The following is a 20,663-nucleotide window of genomic DNA, read 5'->3' on the forward strand; positions in this document are numbered from 1 at the left end:
TTTGTACATATTAAAATTAGGCGGCAAGTTTTCTTGTTTACATAGTTTTACATTTGTCATTTCCGGGCTGACTATGGGGTATGGGCTTTGCTCATTGTTAAAGGCCATTCAGTGACCTATAGTTGTTAATTTGTGTCATTTAGTGACTCTGGTGGAGAGTTGTCTCATTGACAATCGTACCACATCTTCTTAATGTTATATATCAGATTTCCATAATTTGTTGCAGCTAGAAGTTGTAGCTATGTCACTGAAAATGATAGATCATTTTTACATTTTCTTAAAAAATATGAACTGACACAAGGTTGATATTTAAAGTTTTTTTATTCATTCAACTTTTAAAATCAATGTCATTAAACTAAATGCTAAAAAGGATTATATATAATAGTCCTTGGTCATTTTTTGCTGGTCAGGTGCAATTGTTGCAAGCTTCTTGTTCCTCTACTGAACCAGTGCAGTGTATTCCCCCATGTTGAGGAGCTGGAGTATTGCATGACCTTTCCCTTTCTCTGTAACCTTGACAACCAGAATTGACGATACATGATGACCATTGTTCCCAATCACTGAATTTTCCATTGACAGCTGTCAAGAAAAAAGCAATTATTAATTTGTGTTGTATGTAAACAAATATAATACACAATATGGTTCCTGTATCTTTTGCTCATGGTTTATTTAAACATTATTTTTAAATGTCTGGCAAAATTTGCAATTTCTTTCAAGTGATAAAAAAAAAACCCTCTTAAAACAAGAAGTCTAAAAGAACAAAACTTTTATTTCCATCTATGAACATATTTTCTTAAGTGGTATACCACATTTTTATATTTCAATATACTTACGACAAGGATGCTCATTACAACTGACAGAATTCACACCATCTCCAACACAGTCGGTGCCACCATTTGCAGTGGCAGGTTTATTACAACTTCTGTACTGAGATTGCTTTCCACCTGTAACATTGAATAAATATAAAGTAGACAAGTATGAATTTATGGTAGACAACGAGGCCTGCCTTAGGTTGCCGGATGTTTTTTTAGCTGTAGTGACCTTGGGCTGTTTTCTGCAGTGCAAAAATCATTATGGTAAATATGTTCAGTCAAGTAACTAACAAAACTGATTAATCTTACTCTGGTTTGTTCACAGATCATACACATATCATGGTATAGTTGTTATGCAAATTTGTTTTACCATGTATAAATGTACAATATTTGACACCTTGCTTTACAAGAACAAAGTGATTAGAATTATGATGAAAAATTAATTATTCTATTAATACTTTCTTTTCAACTTCAACAATCTATGTTCAATATGATTTTCTGGTCTCAAATAATTTCAACAGTGATTTCAAACAATATTTGAGAAAGATTGATATGATGCATAATTTATATCATAAGAAGCTATCAATACCTCCACATGTGACGGAACATTCCTTAAATGCTGACCAGCTTGACCAACCACCATTTACAGGTATTCTGGATGTGAATGGAAGCTGAGATCCTGCACCCCAACCCTGTAAACAAATACAAATGTATAAATAATTAGGTAATGTGTCTCTTTAGCTTTCTGTGTAGCGGTTTGTTGAATGTTGTCTGTCTTTTAAAGATATTATTAAACCATCAGAATTTGTTAAAAATTGTCTTTTCAGGGCATTAATCCATCATTTTGCTGTGTATAATTTTACTTCTATCTATAAGAATTTTATTTGAATATCTAAAAAAAAAATAGCTAATTTTGGTCTAATCTGAATTTAGGGCAACAACCTCTTACAAGTTGTAGTCTTTTTCGATATTTTTGATTTGCTGATCATTTTGTTGCATAAAGTTTATAGCTATCTATCATAGTTTTTCAAATGACTCTGCAAAATCCTAAATGATGGTCAAATATCATCATTAAGGACAATAATTCCTGTAAGAAGACTTTCATGATTTTCTATTATGTTGCATTTTTGCACATCTTATACTGATAATTATTTTGCAGTTTAAAGTATAATGTATAACTTTTTTAATTACTGTTTTCAACATAAAAGGCAAACATGTTTATAGATCAAAATCATTATTAGGACAATAACTCTTTCAAGGAGTCAATGAATGGGTTCAGCTATTTGGTAAATTTGTTGACCTTGACTTGCTGATTATTTCAATGAGAACAATGCATTTTTTAAGATAGTAGGCAAAAATGCCCAAATTCGCCATACTCATTATTTAAGGGCAATAACTCAAATTTGTCTGGTCATTTTGGTGTAGATCTTGAAATAGTGAGCATATGATGATTGAAATAAACAATTAATTTCCCCATAGGCGACAATGGTAGCCTTTTTCGAGACACAGACTTTAGGAAGTTGATTTTTTTAACGAAACCTTGCTAGAATCAAAGAAAAGTTATTAGGACAGTATTTTTTGGTCCAAAAAATATAGGTTCGCGTTGCTTTTCTTAGTGTATTTTGTACTTATCTCCCATGCCTATCAATTTTGCCCTTAAAAATACGTGTCTTGTCCTAGCGTTGAAAAGGTCATCTCAGTGCCTTTAGGGCTACGGAATAATTTTTATTTTGCCTTTTGTATAAAGCAGAGTGCACGAAGTCTCTAATAATAAAAAATAACGGGCGCACATATCGACCAATCAGGATTCGCCATACTCTTAATTCTGAATACCATGTTATGCTCATAAAATTGCTGCGCCCATAAAATCTAATGGTGTATTGTAACCTGATACATCATCAGATTTTTCTATTCTGATTTCTAATAACTAAACAATTAGTTGTATTTTACGGTACCCTTATGTTTTATTTTCAGTAGTGGTTACCATGCAAGTAGATTGCAACAGGAACATAAGGAACAAATCTGGAACAAGGTTTCATAACGAAGATTGTGATTGGTTTTAATTGGTTTACTGGTTTTCAATGGAGAACATGTGTGTGATGCTAATAGTTCACACTAGATAGACTACCAGGTGAGCTAAAAATGCAAATAATCAAAATATATGAAAAATGGCAACTAACAGTATTATCATTATTTATCTTTGTAATATTAATTAAATATATGTCCACTAATTACTATAACATCTATGTATTACCTTTGGTGGGGTTGGATCTGTAGCAGCTAATGTTCGTGTATCTGTAGACATTTGACCCTAAAAATGGAAACAAAATTTTAAGCACATGATAGGGGGTCTCATTATGGGGTTCTGATCCCAGATCCCGCATACTGTTTTGTTAGATTCCTGTATCCCACTTACACTATTTACGTAAGAAATTCTCATTTTTTTTTGTAATTTCCTGTGTCCCGCTAAAGATTTCATTTCCCGTTTTCACGGCACATTATTTTAACTTTCACGTGTCACGCTTTCAAAAAATCAACAATCCCGTGTCACGCTTTGACCCCAATGAGACCCACATAATATATTGCACCTAGACATCTAGAGATTGCAATAACTCGCTCATAAAATGACATCAAATCAAGAAGTAGGAGGCAAGTTCAAAGCATCCCAAATCTAGACAACTTGTGAATGAATACAAAATTATCTGTGATCTGTGCAGTATATATTTTCCTAATGTTTGGATAATTTTAATCAGGCAACAATATCAAAATTAATAGCCGTTCCATTATTTACCAACTAAGAATGTTAAATATAATTATTCCAATGCCATCAGAAGAGATGTCACTTAGCACCAAAACTTACATTGCTTGTCTTTCTGTAATTTCCAGGATTGTTGTAGGCAGCCTGACGACAATCACCATTTGACCTATCCCCAGACAACACATCTACTTGTACGTAGGGACAATTACCCTCACAATTTGAGGTTGTAGTATCAGTTCTTGATTCGTAGCTGATGAACTTCAAAAATAACATTCTGCAAAAAAAAAATAATCAAATATATAAGCAAATTAGAACAAATCTTTAATTGAACATAAATTACCTTCCTGAACTGTACTCAATTATTTTCTCTAAGATAATGTTAGAACAATAAACTAGACTTAATAATTTGAACAACTGAAACCATAATTGTACAAATAATGTCTGTAGTGGCGTTTATAAAGATTTTATTATCTGCTGTAATCACAATGTGTACATAAGCATTGGTAAATGGTTTTATTTTAACTTCCGTAGCATTTTAAGAAGTGCAATACTTCAATAGATTATCGCTTGAGAAAATTAAATAAGGTTTGTTCAGCATCCAATCATTATATTTACTACTTTATAATGAAGATGTCTCGCTCTTTTCCAACCCTCTAATTCTGTAATTAACATAGCAATTTATTATTTCTTTCTAACCATTTGTTTTGTACTTACCCAATCGACTTATCCCAAAAATATCTGTCTCCAAGAGTATCACTATCAAGTTCTTCAATAGATTGTACCTCCGTCCAGTCAACCAATTTAAGCCGCCTGAGTGGGGTCCTTGTAAATAGGTTAAAGGTGGCATCAGATGGCATACACATACCAACTCTTACATATTGGTTCCTGCAATAATCAAAAAGATGTTTAAAGGTGACATAAATGATTCTTCATTCTTTTCTTTCCTTTTAACTTCTAATAATATAGTTGAAACAGATTAATGATCACCAAAGGTGTTAATTGGGCTATTAACATTTCACTAAAAGAAAATCTTTATCATCTCATATTATCAACAAAAGTCTGTTTCTAATTAATCAAAACTAGTTTTTCAGGAGTATTAAAAATCTCATAGTCTAGGTTTTTAAAGATGAAACAGGTAAAACCCTGTCTGAAGTTGTAAATATTTAGTTCATAGTGCATTTGCTGATGTATTCTGTGTGTATTCTCTAGATCATATTCACGTTTTCATGTAGTTAAACCTCCATGGGGATCTTTCCATGCCTTGATTTGGACAACAATTGTTATAGTTTGTTGGACACCTAGATTCATGAATAAATCCATTCATGAAAAAATACAAACTTGAACCCCATGAATAAAAGTCACAGTATTCAAAAGTTTAAAAGATATCAAAATGTGCCAGTTTCAAGAAACAACCAAGGCTCTGTGTTAAAGACCGTATTTTGACCTATAATAGTTTACTTTTATAAATTGTGACTTGGATATAGAGTTGTCTCATTGGTACTCATACCACATCTTCTTATATCTATTATCAGCATGAGAATATTATATATCAAACTTACAATTCAACTCCTTTGGTATATATTGCAAATTTCCTTGGAATTCCATTACTCCAATGTAGTGTGTAGCTATGGGTTCCACCCAAGATGGTCAGGAACTCATTTGAAAACACACCAGTTAGCGTCTCTGGAGAATCAGGTTGGTCATCTCTGACCATTATAGATTCAGTCTGTCCATGTTCTGGAGAACTTGCATCAATTTTGATATTAAGCTGATGAAAAAAGTTATAGAATTAGAAAACATTATATAATTTTGTAAAATTAATAACTGAAAAAAAGATAAAGATAAAGTGGATGTTCAAATTCATATTAAGACAAACTGACAATGACACAGCAAAATATAATAATAAAAAAAAGACCAACTAGTCTACAGAATACAGATGTGAAAATGTTCAGCATGCTCTAACAATGTTTGAAACCAAATTTACAGAAGCTATCACTTGTAGTTTTCGAGAAATAGCGAGGAAAAATTCATACATGGTCATAATGTTTCAGAATTCTATAGTATAAGTCTGTAAACAAGAAGTTGATAAGTGACAAATATGAGAATGCATTTTATGGTATAGCATGCTAACATGAAGCTTGATTCAAAATTTCAGGAACTTTAATTTGTAAATCGAGAGAAAAAAGCTTTGAAATTTCAAGCATTGTCAGTATGCACAAGTATGTTACAGTATACATGAGGTTAATTAGTGATGGATATAATAATTCAATAAATGATATATCAGGCTCACAGGAAGCTTGATATTAAATACTTAGAGCACTGATTTGTGCTACAAAAATCTCTTTGTAGAGAAAGGCAGATAGAGCTTCAATTAAGTTTGCTGTCCTTTGAGAAGAGGATAATAAATGTTTTCTCTTCATGTTTCTTTTGCAATGGTGTTGCAAGTTTGACTTCAACTTGTAATTTTGAATTTTCATTTATCTGGTTCTCTTCTCGTCTATGATTCTCAAGTCAGAGGAGAGAGAAATGAGCAATTATGTGATTTCTTCAGTTATAGAGCCTTAGCATGTGATGTAAATATCAAGGTGTCCATTAAACAAATCCTTGCAGGACTAACAATAGCCTTACCAAGACATTGTCAGACAATTAAGTCTAGATAACATACCACTGTTCAACATTGAGCCTTATATAAGTGTTAAATTCTTGCTTACAAATAATTTAAACACCACTGTTAACTACCCCAAATCAATCGTGTATGTATGTGTGTATGTTTATCATACCTTTGCATACTTGTAAGGACACATAGCCATATTCCAGTTTTTACGATATATACATGAAGGCGTTGTATAAAATAGGCCTGGTTTGACAATTTGTTGGATTGTTGCCAAATTTGTGACACTTCCATCTTCATCTCTAATGGTGGCCATTTTGTCACCATCTAAATTATTAAATCTATGCACTGTTTCATCACCATCATAAACACGATTTCCTCCTGAAGGCTAGAGAAAAGAAATTAAAGAAAGTGTGTATGCAAGTCACATTAGAAAATTGCTTCAAATAGCACAAATCTGTAAGTAGAAAAAATTTGTAAGGGTTCCGCGGAACCCAGTGTCTCGCCTATTTTTGCTGTAAATCACAGGCTCAACAACAATGAGGAAAAAAATCAATAAAAATATTCCTCTTGTTACTATTTTATGATTGTAAGAAAATCTAAGTCCATTTGAAAGTAAATTACAGAAAAAAACAGAGTAATCTTTTTACAAACTTTACTTCTGGATACAATCTTATGATCATAAATAAGGTTATTTCCAAGTTTGGTACAAACCCAGGATAGTTTAAGAAAGTTATTTAAATTTTAAAAACTTTAACCACAGAGTGAATGTAATGGTTCCCTGCAGAAAAAACTAAGTCCATTTATAAGTAAAATACGGAAAAAATTGAATTTTATTTTTACAAAATTTTCTTCTGGATACTATCTTATGATCATAAACAAGCTTCTGTCCAAGTTTGGTACAAACCCAGGATAGTTAAAGAAAGTTATTAAAATTCTAAAAACTTTAACCACAGAGTGAATGTAATGTTTCCCCGCAGAAAAAACTAAGTCCATTTATAAGTAAAATACGGAAAAAATGGAATTTTATTTTTACAAAATTTACTTCTGGATATTATCTTATGATCATAAACAAGCTTCTGTCCAAGTTTGGTACAAACCCAGGATAGTTTGAGAAAGTTATTAAAATTCTAAAAACTTTAACCACAGAGTGAATGTTTTGTTTCCCCGCAGAAAAAACTAAGTCCATTTATAGTAAAATACGGAAAAAATGGAATTTTATTTTTACAAAATTTACTTCTGGATACTATCTTATGATCATAAACAAGCTTCTGTCAAAGTTTGGTAGAAATCCAGTATAGTTTAAGAAAGTTATTAAAATTTCAAAAACTTTAACCACAGAGTGAATATTTGTTGACGCCGCCGACGACGCCGACGACGACGGAATGTAGGATCGCTTAGTCTCGCTTTTTCGACTAAAGTCGAAGGCTCGACAAAAACATTATGTTCACATTAATTTTTCAAGAGGTGAATATGCGTCTGGAACACCACATACAATTTATAGATAGACCCCTCACGAAATTTATTCTAGAAACACATTTTGTGTGGACTGCAAAAGCCTGAATAGGGATTATTACTTATGTAAATAAAAAATATATACAATTGAATATATAAATGTAACCAAAGTCAACACATTGTTAACAGTGTGCATTAATAAAAAATAAAATAAAAATGTTTTCAAATACAATAAGCATAAGCCAATAAATATGTACAGAGGAAATATTTGTCTGTTCCTAATTCGATATCTAAACTGCACTAATAGTACCAACAGATTTAACAGAAAACAAGCAAATTTACTAAGTTTTAGATGTATCATTATTTTTGAAATGCTCGTATGTCATATTTAATGTTTCGTATGGGTATATTTATTGTGCTTACTGTGGATTCATTTATTTTCGTGGATACCAATTTTTGTGGTTTGAGGAAAACTTGCATTTTTGTAGATATTTAATATTGTGGTTTTGGCAAAGTCTGCATACATTCCTATTAAAAAATTGTAATTTGTTGAACATTCAAATTTGTTGTTCCCCTGTGCCCACTAAATCCGCGAAAATAGGTATTCAATGAATATTACTGAATCCACAGTATACATCATACTAATTTATTGAAGTAAGTAGTGACAACATCAGGAGAACTTTTGAGAGTTTAAACATTAGTGAACTTATATTGCGAATTGGACAAATATTTAACTGCCATGTTTTTAGATACTTACATCACTGTAACCAAATTTTAAATTACTGACAGCACTAACAGGAGAACTGGTAAATTTATTATGTTTTTTGAATGATATAGCACCCATGGTATAATTCTCTGTTGGAGTAAACTTGTCAAACCAGACACTATCTAAGTAAACAGGACCCTCGTAGATTACAAAACCTTGTATTGGATATTTGCTGTAAAGAAATGAATATGAAAGATAATCTCAAATGCTTTTTAAATACACATAACGGTTTTCTGCAGATTTTCAAAGCAAATAATAAAATTCAACAAAATTTGAATATAGAAGATATCTCTAAAATGCTTTTTAAATACACATAATGGTTTTCCTTAGATATTTAAAGCAAATAATAAAATTCAACAAAATTTAACACTTGATTATTTAGTTTTATCAAAATAAAGGAAGACAAAAAAGGAAATAAAGACAGTTTAAAACATTTCAAAAAAATGTTAAATCTATTATGAAATCTTTGACTGAAAGCAGATGTACTTTTTTCATTTTGAATTTTGTTGTACAAAATGTACTAAGGTAAATTTCCACAAAAAATAAAGAATGCAAATATAAATTTATATAGTTTACATATACATTATTATAGGAAAAGCTGTGAAATTCATAGGAAATATCAAATTCAATAAAATCATGTATAGCATACCCGTAGCCAGGGGGGGTTCGGGGGGTTCGGACGAACCCCCCTTTGAAAACAAATAAGCACTGTTAAAGTCAATGTTCTGTTCGAATTGTGACTGTTAAAGTCGAGTTTTTGAGTCAAACGAACCCCCCTTTTGAAATTCCTGGCTACGGGCCTGTATAGTAGTCTTTTTGAAATTTATTCTAAATGATCTTCTCTATGACAATTTAGTCAAAAAACCACAAATGCTGCTGTAAAAGACTATTGTACCCAAATTGTTTCTTGATACTCATAATTTATATAGATAAGACCAATGGTTTTCCTGTTTAAACTGTTTTACACTAGTCACTTTGGGTCTCTTTATAGCATGTTATTTGGTGTGAGCCAAAGCTCTGTGTTGAAGGCTGTACTTTGAATCATAATTGTTCACTTTTTTATACATTGTATGTAACATGGATGGATTATAGTTTGTCTCATCGGCATCATATCACATCTTCAGAGTTTTGAATTAATTAGGAAAATCCTCGTTTAAACTATCTTAAACATAAATACCAAACAAATAAGTAAGAAAGTTGATTGTATATTGAACACTGTATAAATAAAATCATTTTCTCTATTGCAGCATATGACGATTTGATCTACTTATAAATCTAATACATGTTGTATACAAATAGTAATAAAGTGACTCTCTTTCTGGTACTTACGGATCCCATGGCATTACAAGTGATCTTGGGTAATCAAGCAGCCTCCTTATACTGTTATCCCAAACTTCTGTTCTTTTACCAATATTATCAGTTTCTCCCATAAACACACTTTTCTCTATTATTTGTGGTGATGGGGTAGAGCTGAAAGAAAAGTTCAGTCAATTGAAATAACAAAAACCTAGACTCAACATCATTATCCCAAATTTTAATAAGTTTATCTAATTCTTTTATTTTATATCACATTTCCTAAGATGTAACGAATCACGATATTCATGAGAAATTTGATTAAATGTCCCTAAAATGATATTATCTTTACAAGTTTTCATATTCCTTTAAACAGGTTAAATCAAAGTACTGAAGTCATGAACATCAGGTGACCCCAAAGTTCTTGTGGATGGTCAAAAGCAAACGTAACAGAAAAAAATCACATCTCTATGCAGCTGGAACTGAGGTTAAAGTACATAGATATTTTTTTCTGAGACAAGTTGTGCGTGAATGATAAATAAATGACAGGAAATTCAACCTCACCATAATAACTATATATTGTAGTGATACAAAGCAGTATACACTGCGTTGTTGTTATATATTACATTTATATAACAGTTATATGTATATATAATTTTCATCCATGTGTATATCATTCTATTCTACTATTCTAATAATATTGCAGTGCAAGTGCATGGTGGACAATCTTCTGTTAAAAAATCGATTTTTCTAAAAGATTGGATATTAGTAAGCATTCATATTTTCCCACAAAAACAATCTTCAATGCAGAGTTACCGATCCTGGCCGGGATTGAAGCAAAATGTTTTGGAGATATTCTTCGGCATGCTTTAACACAATTTTTCGGTACGTGTGCATAGATATTATCAATGATTTTTTACTTCTATATATATCAGTCTAAAGATTTGCACAACGGTACTGATATAAGATGTTATAAAATGAAAATGTTGTTATTAAATCATACTGACAAATATAGACGATCCGGTACATAGTAAATTTGCTGGTTGGTCGTTTTTATAGACTTTTATATATATATATATATATACGAGTCTAATTGAAAACTACGTTCAAACCTATGATTGCGTTGGATAAAAACCGCAATTTTTATATGTGTGCATGTAAAACAAATTTCGTTGTAGAAGGGTCTAAATACAGCACAAACAACATTTTCCAAAAGACCAAAAAAGTGAAGAAGTATATTTAAACAAAACGCATTTGACTAACAGGTCGAACAACTGATGTTCTTTAACCCTGCTGACTGCCATTGGCGATTGCCAAATAAAATTGATCACAAGATGTAACAAAATGGATCTTAATATAAATTTAATACTAAACAGAAAACAAGTAACTTGTGGCCACGATGTTATGCCCCATGACAAACATAAGGTGTATATATATATATATATATATATAAGTAAAAAATCATTGATAATAGATTTATATATCTAACGACAAAAACATTTTCATATTATTAATTTATGTTCTAAACAAAAATAATTTTTACAAGTATTAGTTGGAGAGATGTATTTATAACAAATGATAAGGAATGTTTTTTTGCACTCTTTAATATCCACATATTTATCATGTTTATAGATCAGTTACAAACCCAAAACGAAAGTTATGTAATGGAATTCTAGGCGATAGCAATACATTGGAATGCCCTCACGGTCATCGTGATTTAAAAATAAAGGTAATCCTAATTTTTGGGAAATATATTAAATTTTATAACTCTGTATAGATGAAAAGATAATTTATTCTTTGGCAAATACAAACATGATAAATAGTAATTCTAGTTTTTGAAAAGACATTATTCAATTCCATTAGTTTTAGAGAAATAAAAAGAAAGTTTTGGGTAAATTCATCACTTTATTTCTTGCTTTTACTGAATAGTTAAAAATTGTAAAATTTGATGTTATATCCAACCTAATTTTCTCCCCTTGAAGTAAAATCCTTTATAAAAAATTCATTTCCTTGGAAAAAATCACTTAGGTAACAACAGGAATATTTTTATCATTGTTAGTGCAAAATATTACTTAATAAATCATTAAAACAAATCATTGGATACTTTTATATCAAGCATAACACATGCATACATCATTTGGAAACAGTTTTTGAAAAATTGTGATGGAAGCAATTACATTTTGAACCTAAATTATAAGTGAAATTTATTATGGAATGTTTCCTTGGTGCCACAAACCTACATTATCTATATTATAAAATAAATTTTACTTACGCTGCAAACGTCAAACCTGTTGAACTGTCTGCTGACCTGCGAAAATAATTAATTGTTTTAACAATATTTAATATTTAAAAGAACGTATTAATGACCATCAAAAAATATGATGAAAGATAAGTTAAGATGCAAATGACGCAGTCCTGAAGAATCAAGTATTGAATTAAATTTCGGATTTTTCTAAAATATTTCAAAGGAAATCATCATCATCATCATCGTTATCAATTATCACCACCATTATCAATTATCACCACCATTATCAATCATCAATATCAATTATCAATCATGATTATCAATTATCACCACTATTATCAATCATCATGATTATCAATTATCACCACCATTTATCATCATGCTCCTTGATTATCAATCATTATCAATTATCATCATGATTATCAATAATTACAATAGAACAACAAAGCTTCTGATGAATTCTTTGAAGGTCTAAAAAATTATTGATATCATAATATAGTCCAAGACTGTACCTTAATGTTAAAATGTCTTAATCATAAAAAAAAAAAAATTGTCATATTGCTTTTTTTCAAAGTCAGCTTTAAAGATTTTATTCATTCAATAAATGAATCTTGTGTTGTAGATTAGTCCAATAATTTTCTTTCATGATCTCTTTGGTGAAAGGAAAGAAGACTAACTTAAACAATTTAAATATATCAATATTCTTGGAACATCATATTCTGTAGAAAAAAGAAAGCAAAGGAATAGTTGAAATTATGACGATTCAGCATAGAAAAATTAAATTTGGGTTTAGAACTCAGTCAACTTACGAGTATTGTTGCATTATAATCAAACCACCTCTAACCCATGAGTTCATGAATCTGTTCTTCCAACCTATATATTAAAAATGAATAGAAACTTAAAATATGTATAATGTAAAAATGAAATTATTGTACTTATAATTTTTCAGAAGTTGACAACATTTTTTGTTGCCATTATAAATATTTAAAAGAAAATTGAATTAAGAAATCTTAGAAAATCTTCATACTTCAACAGGGTTATGAAAATCGTTTTAACTTGTTTCTCTACCATCCTTGGAGAATATTTCCAGTGAACAATGGTCTTTACTTATTAGCAACTAAGTTATTTTATCATAATTGCTAAAATATCAACTAGCCTTTTTAATTAAGGCAGATTAACAAGAATTAAGAATATAGGCATACATCTGTAAGTTCAAAAACAACAGTAAGACAAAACACTTTGTGGAGATGTGATTTCTTAAACTAACCGAAATGATAATTGCAAAAACTTTTATTAATGCAAGTTTTATGGCTGGGTGATTATTGCATTAAGAAGAACTTGCATTTTTTTATGTTGATTTTCTTGGAAATCTCAATAATTACTCTTCTATTCTATTCAATAATAAATGAATGAAATAATTTCTGAGTTTCCAGTATATGAATTTTGTTTGAAATGGAGTCTTTTATCATTACTATCATTAACTTTATTATTTGTGTATCTGTGTTTTAATGATTAATTTAATGATCAATGGATGGAGCTATTGTTTAAAGCCACTTTCAGCACTATTGTGTTATTTTATGGCAGCCAGTTTTAATTGGTGGATGATGCTGGAGTGCCAAGAGAGAACCATGACATTGGTAGGAAAACTGACAATTTACCCTAATCAATTAAGATTAGAATTGAATGCACCTGCCATGTGTAGAATTTGAACTCACAACCTCATGGTAGATCAGCTAGCTACCTTATATATAGTGAAACAGTAGCTTGACTACTTAGACCACAAAGCCACCAAGGCCAAATTATATAAATTAAAGTCCTTCTTTATTTCTATTTATACTCTAATTACATATACCAAATAATAAGAACAAGAATGTGTCCATAGAACACAGATGCCTAACTCACACTATAATTTTCTATGTTTGGTGGATCATGAAATAGGGGTCAAAACTCTAATTTGGCTTTAGAATTTGAAAGACCATGTCACAGGGAACATGTGTACTAAGTTTCAAGTTTGTTGAACTTCAAGCTCATCAAAAACTACCTTGAACAAAAACTTTAACATGAAGTGGGACAGACAGACAAACAGACAGAGGAGGACAAATGAACAGACACACAGACTTAAAAAAAACATATTGCACCTAGGTGGGACAAAAAAAACCTGAATGATTTTTGTCTTGCCTTGACAGAGTCAAAAAGCGAGACATAGGTATGCTGTTTCCGGCATCAACAATGTATTAGTATGGATTAAATCTAGTTTATTTTTAACCACAAGTGGTAGGTCAATCATATTTGGTATGCAGTTGTATAGGCATTGGCACATCTGATTTCCATGGAGACTATTGGCCCTGCCCCCTTAGTCATGGTCTATTGACTTTAAAAATTTTCATTTATCATTTTGCTTTTAGGTCAGTTTAAGGGGAACCATCAGTGGCAGGCTAATGTTAATTAGTATTCAGTTGTATAAATATTGGCACCTCTCATTCCCATCGTGATTATTTGGCCTCGCCCCTCAGTCACAGTCTAATGTCTTTGAAAAACTGATCTTAGTTTACATGTATTAGTTTGTGATTAGATCAGTTCTAGATGAACTGTTAATGTTAAGTCTATGATATTTGGTATGCAAATTTACAATAAGTATTGTTTTCATGGAGATTATATAGCCTTCACCCCTCTTCATGGTTTATTGACTTTGAAACTTTTACATAGTTTACAAGTTAATGTTTGTATTGCAAGTATTGTTTCCATGGAAATTATATAGCCCCCACCCCTCTTCATGGTTCATTGACCTTGAAACTTTTACATTGTTTACAAGTTAATGTTTGTATTAAGGTTTGGGAACGACTCATAATAAGTCAATGGTATTTGGTATGCAGTTGTATTAGCATTGGCACATCTCATTTACATGGAGATTGTTTAGCCATGTTGACTGAATATTTGCATAATTTGTGTAAGAATCTTAAGTATTGCTATTTTGATTTCAACATTTGCATAATCAAGATTACAAAAAGGCGAAACATATCTCTGTAATAACATTTTATTTATTTACTGTAACTATGCACTTACATGTCTGTTTAACAATGTATACTGGATCTTCTTCTGACAAGGGGTTGGAAGGATCTGTTGGCATGGTTTGAGGGTAATACACATTTGTAAGGTCGGCTATAAGCTCACCATTTTCTTCAATTATTCTGCTGTCGATAAATAAACCCTGAAATAAAAAAACAGGAAGCTTCAAATACTTTCATCTGGTTGTATTTTCAAGATACAGTTTATTTCTATTTAAAAATATGCTGAAGTAGGTACATCAATTACCTAATTTCAACGAAATATCTCATAATATCATATCTAATTAGAAAGATACAGAGTACGTACTTATCATCATACAGACTTGATTGTGAAAGCTCAAAATCGTTGTCTCATTGGCACTCATACCACATCTTCTTATATTGATGGCAACTTTGTACATATTTTAGATAAATTGTATATTTATGATAGTTCTAGATTGATTGATTGCTGTTTAACATTACTTTCAGCATTGCTGTACTATTTGGTGGTGGTCAGTTTCATTGGTGGAGGAAGCCAGAGTGCCTTGAGATAATCATCGACTTCAATAGAAAAACTGACATCCTAGTCAAATAAGATTTGAGTAGTGTGCTGCACCCACCCGTGTGGGATTTCCAACTCACAACCTCAGTGTAAACTATCTACTTAGACCCTTGTCCAACGAGGCCCCTTGTTTAAGATTGAACTAGAGTAGTAATTTCAATAATCATTCAAGTGAAAGCTGAATGTACTTACGTTGCGACAAGAATGTATTGCATTATTATCCATCTCCGTTATTTTTGTGTGCCTGGCTTCATCATAAGCCATAAACCCCAACCCTTTGGATGGTCCTGTGGGTTCATTAGGATAGAGAATCCAAATTCCTGTGTCCTGTCAAAATAATATTGATGGTTTTATATATATATATGCTAAAGACTGAAAGTAAAATTGAGAGTGTAAATGGGGAATATGTTAAATAGACATCAACCGGACCAAAGAGCATACAACAGATGAAGGCCACCAGTGTGTTAAACCTCTATTTTAAAAAAGACGCAATGTTAAAAGTCAGCAAGATAATAAAAGAATGAGACATTATTAAGACAATGATTGGAAAATATGATTAACACGTAGACAGAAGAAAAATACCATGATTTTTACATGAGTGCCACAACTCATAAACATCATGAAAACTGTAAGACCACAGATGTAAGAATAATCTCAACATTCAATATGTATAATGACTTAAGCTTTAAAGCTATAAACAACTTAAACAGAGGAAACCCATCTATATAAATGAAGTTGTATTTTGAAAATTTAAAAATTTCGAAAATATGACGATGAAAAAAAAAAGATTTCATTATTGTGAAGATATTTTTTTCCCTGTTACTTTTCACAAATAATAACTTATTTTTTGTTCATTTGAAGGTAATAATATGTTGATGAACTTAAATAAGGCCATTACTTTTCTCGTTTGAATTATTTTACATTGTCATTTCGTTGGCCTTTTATAGCTGACTATGCAGAATGGGCTTTGCTCATTATTGAAGGCTGTACAGTGACCTGTAATGGTTAATTTCTGTGTCATTTTGGTCTCTTGTGGAAAGTTATCTCATTGACAATCATACCACATCTTCTTTTTTTATTTTGTTTGTTATTTTATGTTCAACTTACCACTGATCCAGCAGCAACATTGTTACGGATTATAGTCTTTGGATTGGTTATCCAAAATGATGATGGCTTTCTGATAATATAAAACAAAGCATATTTTATGGTTACATAAATAAATAATTGTCATTATAGTTTAGTTAAGATAGATAAGTCTTATTGGAACAATATGTAAAATTTGAAGTGATGGTTGTCAAATAAAACTACAAGTGGGGATTACCTAACCTGTATTATTAGGTCTAAATTCACAGTATTGTTCAGTATAAAATTAAAGAATCATAAGTCACATCTACTATATATCAGTTATTTAATTTTATATCAATTTCCTGTCACTTCCAGAAACACTTACGCATCAGTATGTATAAGTTTGCCTTTACGTGTGAGAGCGACCAGATTACCATCAATAACTGTTCTCTTTTCTCCTCCATCTTCCAGGAAAATACCATGTCCTAAATGTTCGATACAAACATTATCCATTACCTACAGAAAATAAAGTACAAAATATATTTAGCCAATTAAGGCTTACAAAAGGGTAGCTGCGAATACGTAGCTCTTTAGGTCCTTTTGATGATTTTTATATTTCCGGACCATAAGCAAAAAAATTTCAAAGGACAATAGAGCTACGTTTTTGCAGCTAAGAAAAGGGCTAAATATAAAAGCAAACAAAGAATAAACAAAAACATTTGAAATACTGTTACAACAGAATAAAATGTAAGAAATGTGCTACCAACAAAAGAAAAGAATGCCAATTCTTGGGTATACCTATTTTCAAAAAAGTAAACAAGAGAATGGTTGAATCATTCTTCTGTGAATCATGTTGTTCATTGATTCTAACCATATAGTCCAGTCAAACTAAGATTTAACCTCAAACTTAAATTGCAACAGTACGTTTTAGTTCTAATCTGTAGCATTACTAAGCCCTTTATATACACACAAAAAATTAAGTCCCATAAAATCTAACTTGAGGAAAACTCAAAATCAGTATTAGGCCATGGTTTTTTAATTTGTTGGTTTTACGGATTTTCCCCATAAAAAAGTCGGGTCGGTCGGTCGGGAAAAAAAATAAAATAAAATATCTTTCAAGACAGAAAAATATGTAAAATAAATATATATTTCACCTTTCTAACATGCTATTTTGTCATAATTTCTTAAATTTTAGTTCGATGAAATATTATGGCTCAGCTGTCATAATTTGCCATAAACATCGCATGACATATATATTGTCTAATAATTTCCCGTAAAAAAATGGGGGGTGCACGATCAAAGGCGAAATTAAATCGTCATTTCACAAACAAGAAAAACAGATTCGCGTAGCTCTTAATCAATTCCAGAAAACTTGGTGAATCATGAAGGAACGAAAACTGATAAAGAAAAAAATGTAAAAACGTCGTACGAAAAGAAGTTTCAACACACGTGTCAAAAAACGTAATAGACTCGTCCACTGGAAAAACGAGAATATTGGTTTAACCTGTTGTCATGCATTCCCGTTTTTTATCCAAATGGCAAATATTTTTTTTTATGTATGAAACAAGAAAAATTCCAAATGATTTGTTAATATTCAGTATTTTAACTTGATATCCGCATTTGGACAAGTCTATTCCTATGAGATGATGCATCTTACGGACTGGTGACAAATAAGGGAAACAAACTTATTGTGTAAGCGGTTTTAAACACAGGTTTCGTTCCGCAAAATTTGCGCAAAGGACATTTCAAGGTCAGTTATATTGATTTGTCTATTTTTCTATTTTTTCACAACAGAAAGTGTTATCAATTTTGTTAGTGATGAATGCATTTCATTTTATAAAAAAAGAATATTTTAATTATTTTTCAGGGAAAATGCATTGGGTCGGAAAAGTCTATTTTATTTTTATTCTGAAAAATTGGCAAAATCGGGTCTGCGGGTCCGTAAACCAACAAATTAAAAAACCATGGCCTTACTATTTTCCTATGGAAATTAACATTAGGAAGGGAGATAAAAAGTATGATACTTTGATAGGGTTATTAAAGTTCGTATTTGACTAAATTATATGATCTCCTGCTCATGAAATGTACAAAACCGAAGTGTTATGGGTAGTTTTATTTTTTGTGTGCATTTTTCATTAAAGATATTGCAAATATGTGGCTTTGTGAACATTTTGAAAAAATAATGTAAAAATTTGGTATTGTTTATATCTGTATATTATATTTTTTCAGTATCTTACTACAAAAACAAGAATACATGCTTTACTATTTTTGTTAAATTTGAGATTCTTTACCTTGACATGTTGAAAAATTCAATAAATGGTCATCTAATGAATTATGAAATCTAGATTATAGCTTGATAAAAGATATGAAAACACTTTTAGAGTTGTTATACTAAAAAGACTGCTAAAAAATCAGGAATCAATACATTCAGATAAATAGAAGTGGTAAAGTTATAATTTTGTATCAATTTTTATTGATATTTCAGCTTTTTTTGCAGAGTTATCTCCCTTTTCAATGCAAATCTCCATAGGAATTTTAAATGGTGATTTTTTTAGTCTTCCTCAAGTTTAGATTTTATGGGACTTTTTTCCTGTGTATATTATGGGTATAATTCTAAAGATTAAAACTTAGAAATCTTCTGTTGCAATTACTTTAAGGTTAGGGTCAAATTTATGCTAGATTGACTGGACTATTAAACAGAACAAGAGAAAGGGACTTCTCTGAATATGTCATATAATCCAACAAGAAAAATTTTGTTACATTGCTTAATCATTACTGTACAGTGTTTCATGAATTGTTTTTTGCTATCTTTTTCTTTTCTTTTGGTAATGTTATACTTGTTTATAAACTTTTGATTACCCTTTTTGCCTGACAAGTTTTGTTTTCATACAATGCAGAGACCTAAAATTTTGAGTCATTTTACCATTGTTTTTAAATTGTTAATCCTTTGTAAATGTTATTCATTAAGCTAACCATTTGTTATATTCCCAAAAGGCTTTTCATCACTTAACTTTAACCCATCTATTACTTTGTCTACTTAATTTCACAAAGTGATAAACTGTGGATTCATTAATATTAATTAGATAACAATTTTCATGGATTTCAAGGGTACAGGGGAACCACAAATTTACATGGCTTCTGTGGTATAAAGGGAACTACAAATTTACATGTTCAATGAATTTTAAATTTTCTAAAAGAATGTATGCCGCTTGCCAAAACCAAGAAATCTAATATCCACAAAAATACCAGTTTTCTTCAATCCACAAAAATAAATGAATCCACAGTAAAATAATTATACAATAATTACCATAGTGACTTACCGTAACACCATGTGATCCATGTACTGTAATACATCGAGCAAAGGAATGATGGATAGAATTCTTCCTCAGATATGGTGGATTAGGATAATTCTCATCATCCGTGTCATGGCACATGTGGAAATGAAGAGGGTAGTTCCCTTTAAACAAAAATAATCAGTGTAGTTGACCACATAAATATTTAGTGCATTTGTTAATACACACCTTTAAAAATAGCAAAAGTTAACTCATTCAATGACCAAAGGAAAAATTACCATTCAATGTTTCAAAAACATATATCATTCATGTTGTTACTCAGTTTCTGAAGTGAATATATTCCAATAAAGTATTCCATTGAAGGGTGAGGAAAGTAGTTTTATAATAATTATGCCAGTGAACACAACATTGAATATTAAACTAAATTGTAATAACTTTTAGGATTTGAACTAATTGATATTTAGGTTCATGTTACCTACCTAAACTTGTTGCTTGTCCCATGTTTTCTAATTCCACTCCTTCAATATGAACATTCTTAAAATGACGAAGTACCTGTTAAAGATAAATTCATAATTAAGATTAGGTGCACAAATGAGGATATATCACAACATCTACCATATATAATACCCTGTTCACACTAGCATTTTTTTTATCGATCTAATTTGAATCGATCTAAATAAAACCAGTTAGCGTTCACATTATCTTTAATCATATCGATCTCTATCGGTCTAATATGAACCACTGCGTTCACACTACAAT

General features: G+C 30.7%; 1 protein-coding gene across 2 annotated transcripts in view; it reads right to left on the minus strand.

The window, feature by feature from the left end:
• Nucleotides 1–302: 302 nt before the first annotated feature.
• The window catches only part of LOC143042141 (cell surface hyaluronidase CEMIP2-like), a 45,057-nt gene continuing 24,696 nt past the window's right edge, over nt 303–20,663 (minus strand). For both annotated transcript variants that reach the window (XM_076214399.1, XM_076214409.1), the window contains exons 9-26: nt 20,384–20,456; nt 19,932–20,068; nt 16,997–17,127; nt 16,654–16,723; nt 15,739–15,873; nt 15,004–15,148; nt 12,750–12,813; nt 11,968–12,003; nt 9,732–9,872; nt 8,394–8,574; nt 6,351–6,569; nt 5,130–5,338; nt 4,285–4,455; nt 3,673–3,844; nt 3,067–3,123; nt 1,402–1,504; nt 834–944; nt 303–579 (exon numbers count right to left, since the gene is read on the minus strand). In XM_076214399.1, coding sequence (XP_076070514.1) covers nt 407–579; nt 834–944; nt 1,402–1,504; nt 3,067–3,123; nt 3,673–3,844; nt 4,285–4,455; nt 5,130–5,338; nt 6,351–6,569; nt 8,394–8,574; nt 9,732–9,872; nt 11,968–12,003; nt 12,750–12,813; nt 15,004–15,148; nt 15,739–15,873; nt 16,654–16,723; nt 16,997–17,127; nt 19,932–20,068; nt 20,384–20,456 — 2,328 coding nt within the window. In that variant the 3' untranslated portion in view covers nt 303–406. The remainder of the gene's footprint in view (nt 580–833; nt 945–1,401; nt 1,505–3,066; nt 3,124–3,672; nt 3,845–4,284; nt 4,456–5,129; nt 5,339–6,350; nt 6,570–8,393; nt 8,575–9,731; nt 9,873–11,967; nt 12,004–12,749; nt 12,814–15,003; nt 15,149–15,738; nt 15,874–16,653; nt 16,724–16,996; nt 17,128–19,931; nt 20,069–20,383; nt 20,457–20,663) is intronic.

This window comes from Mytilus galloprovincialis, chromosome 1, assembly GCF_965363235.1.
Source record: "Mytilus galloprovincialis chromosome 1, xbMytGall1.hap1.1, whole genome shotgun sequence".
In the NCBI taxonomy this organism is placed as follows: domain Eukaryota; kingdom Metazoa; phylum Mollusca; class Bivalvia; order Mytilida; family Mytilidae; genus Mytilus; species Mytilus galloprovincialis.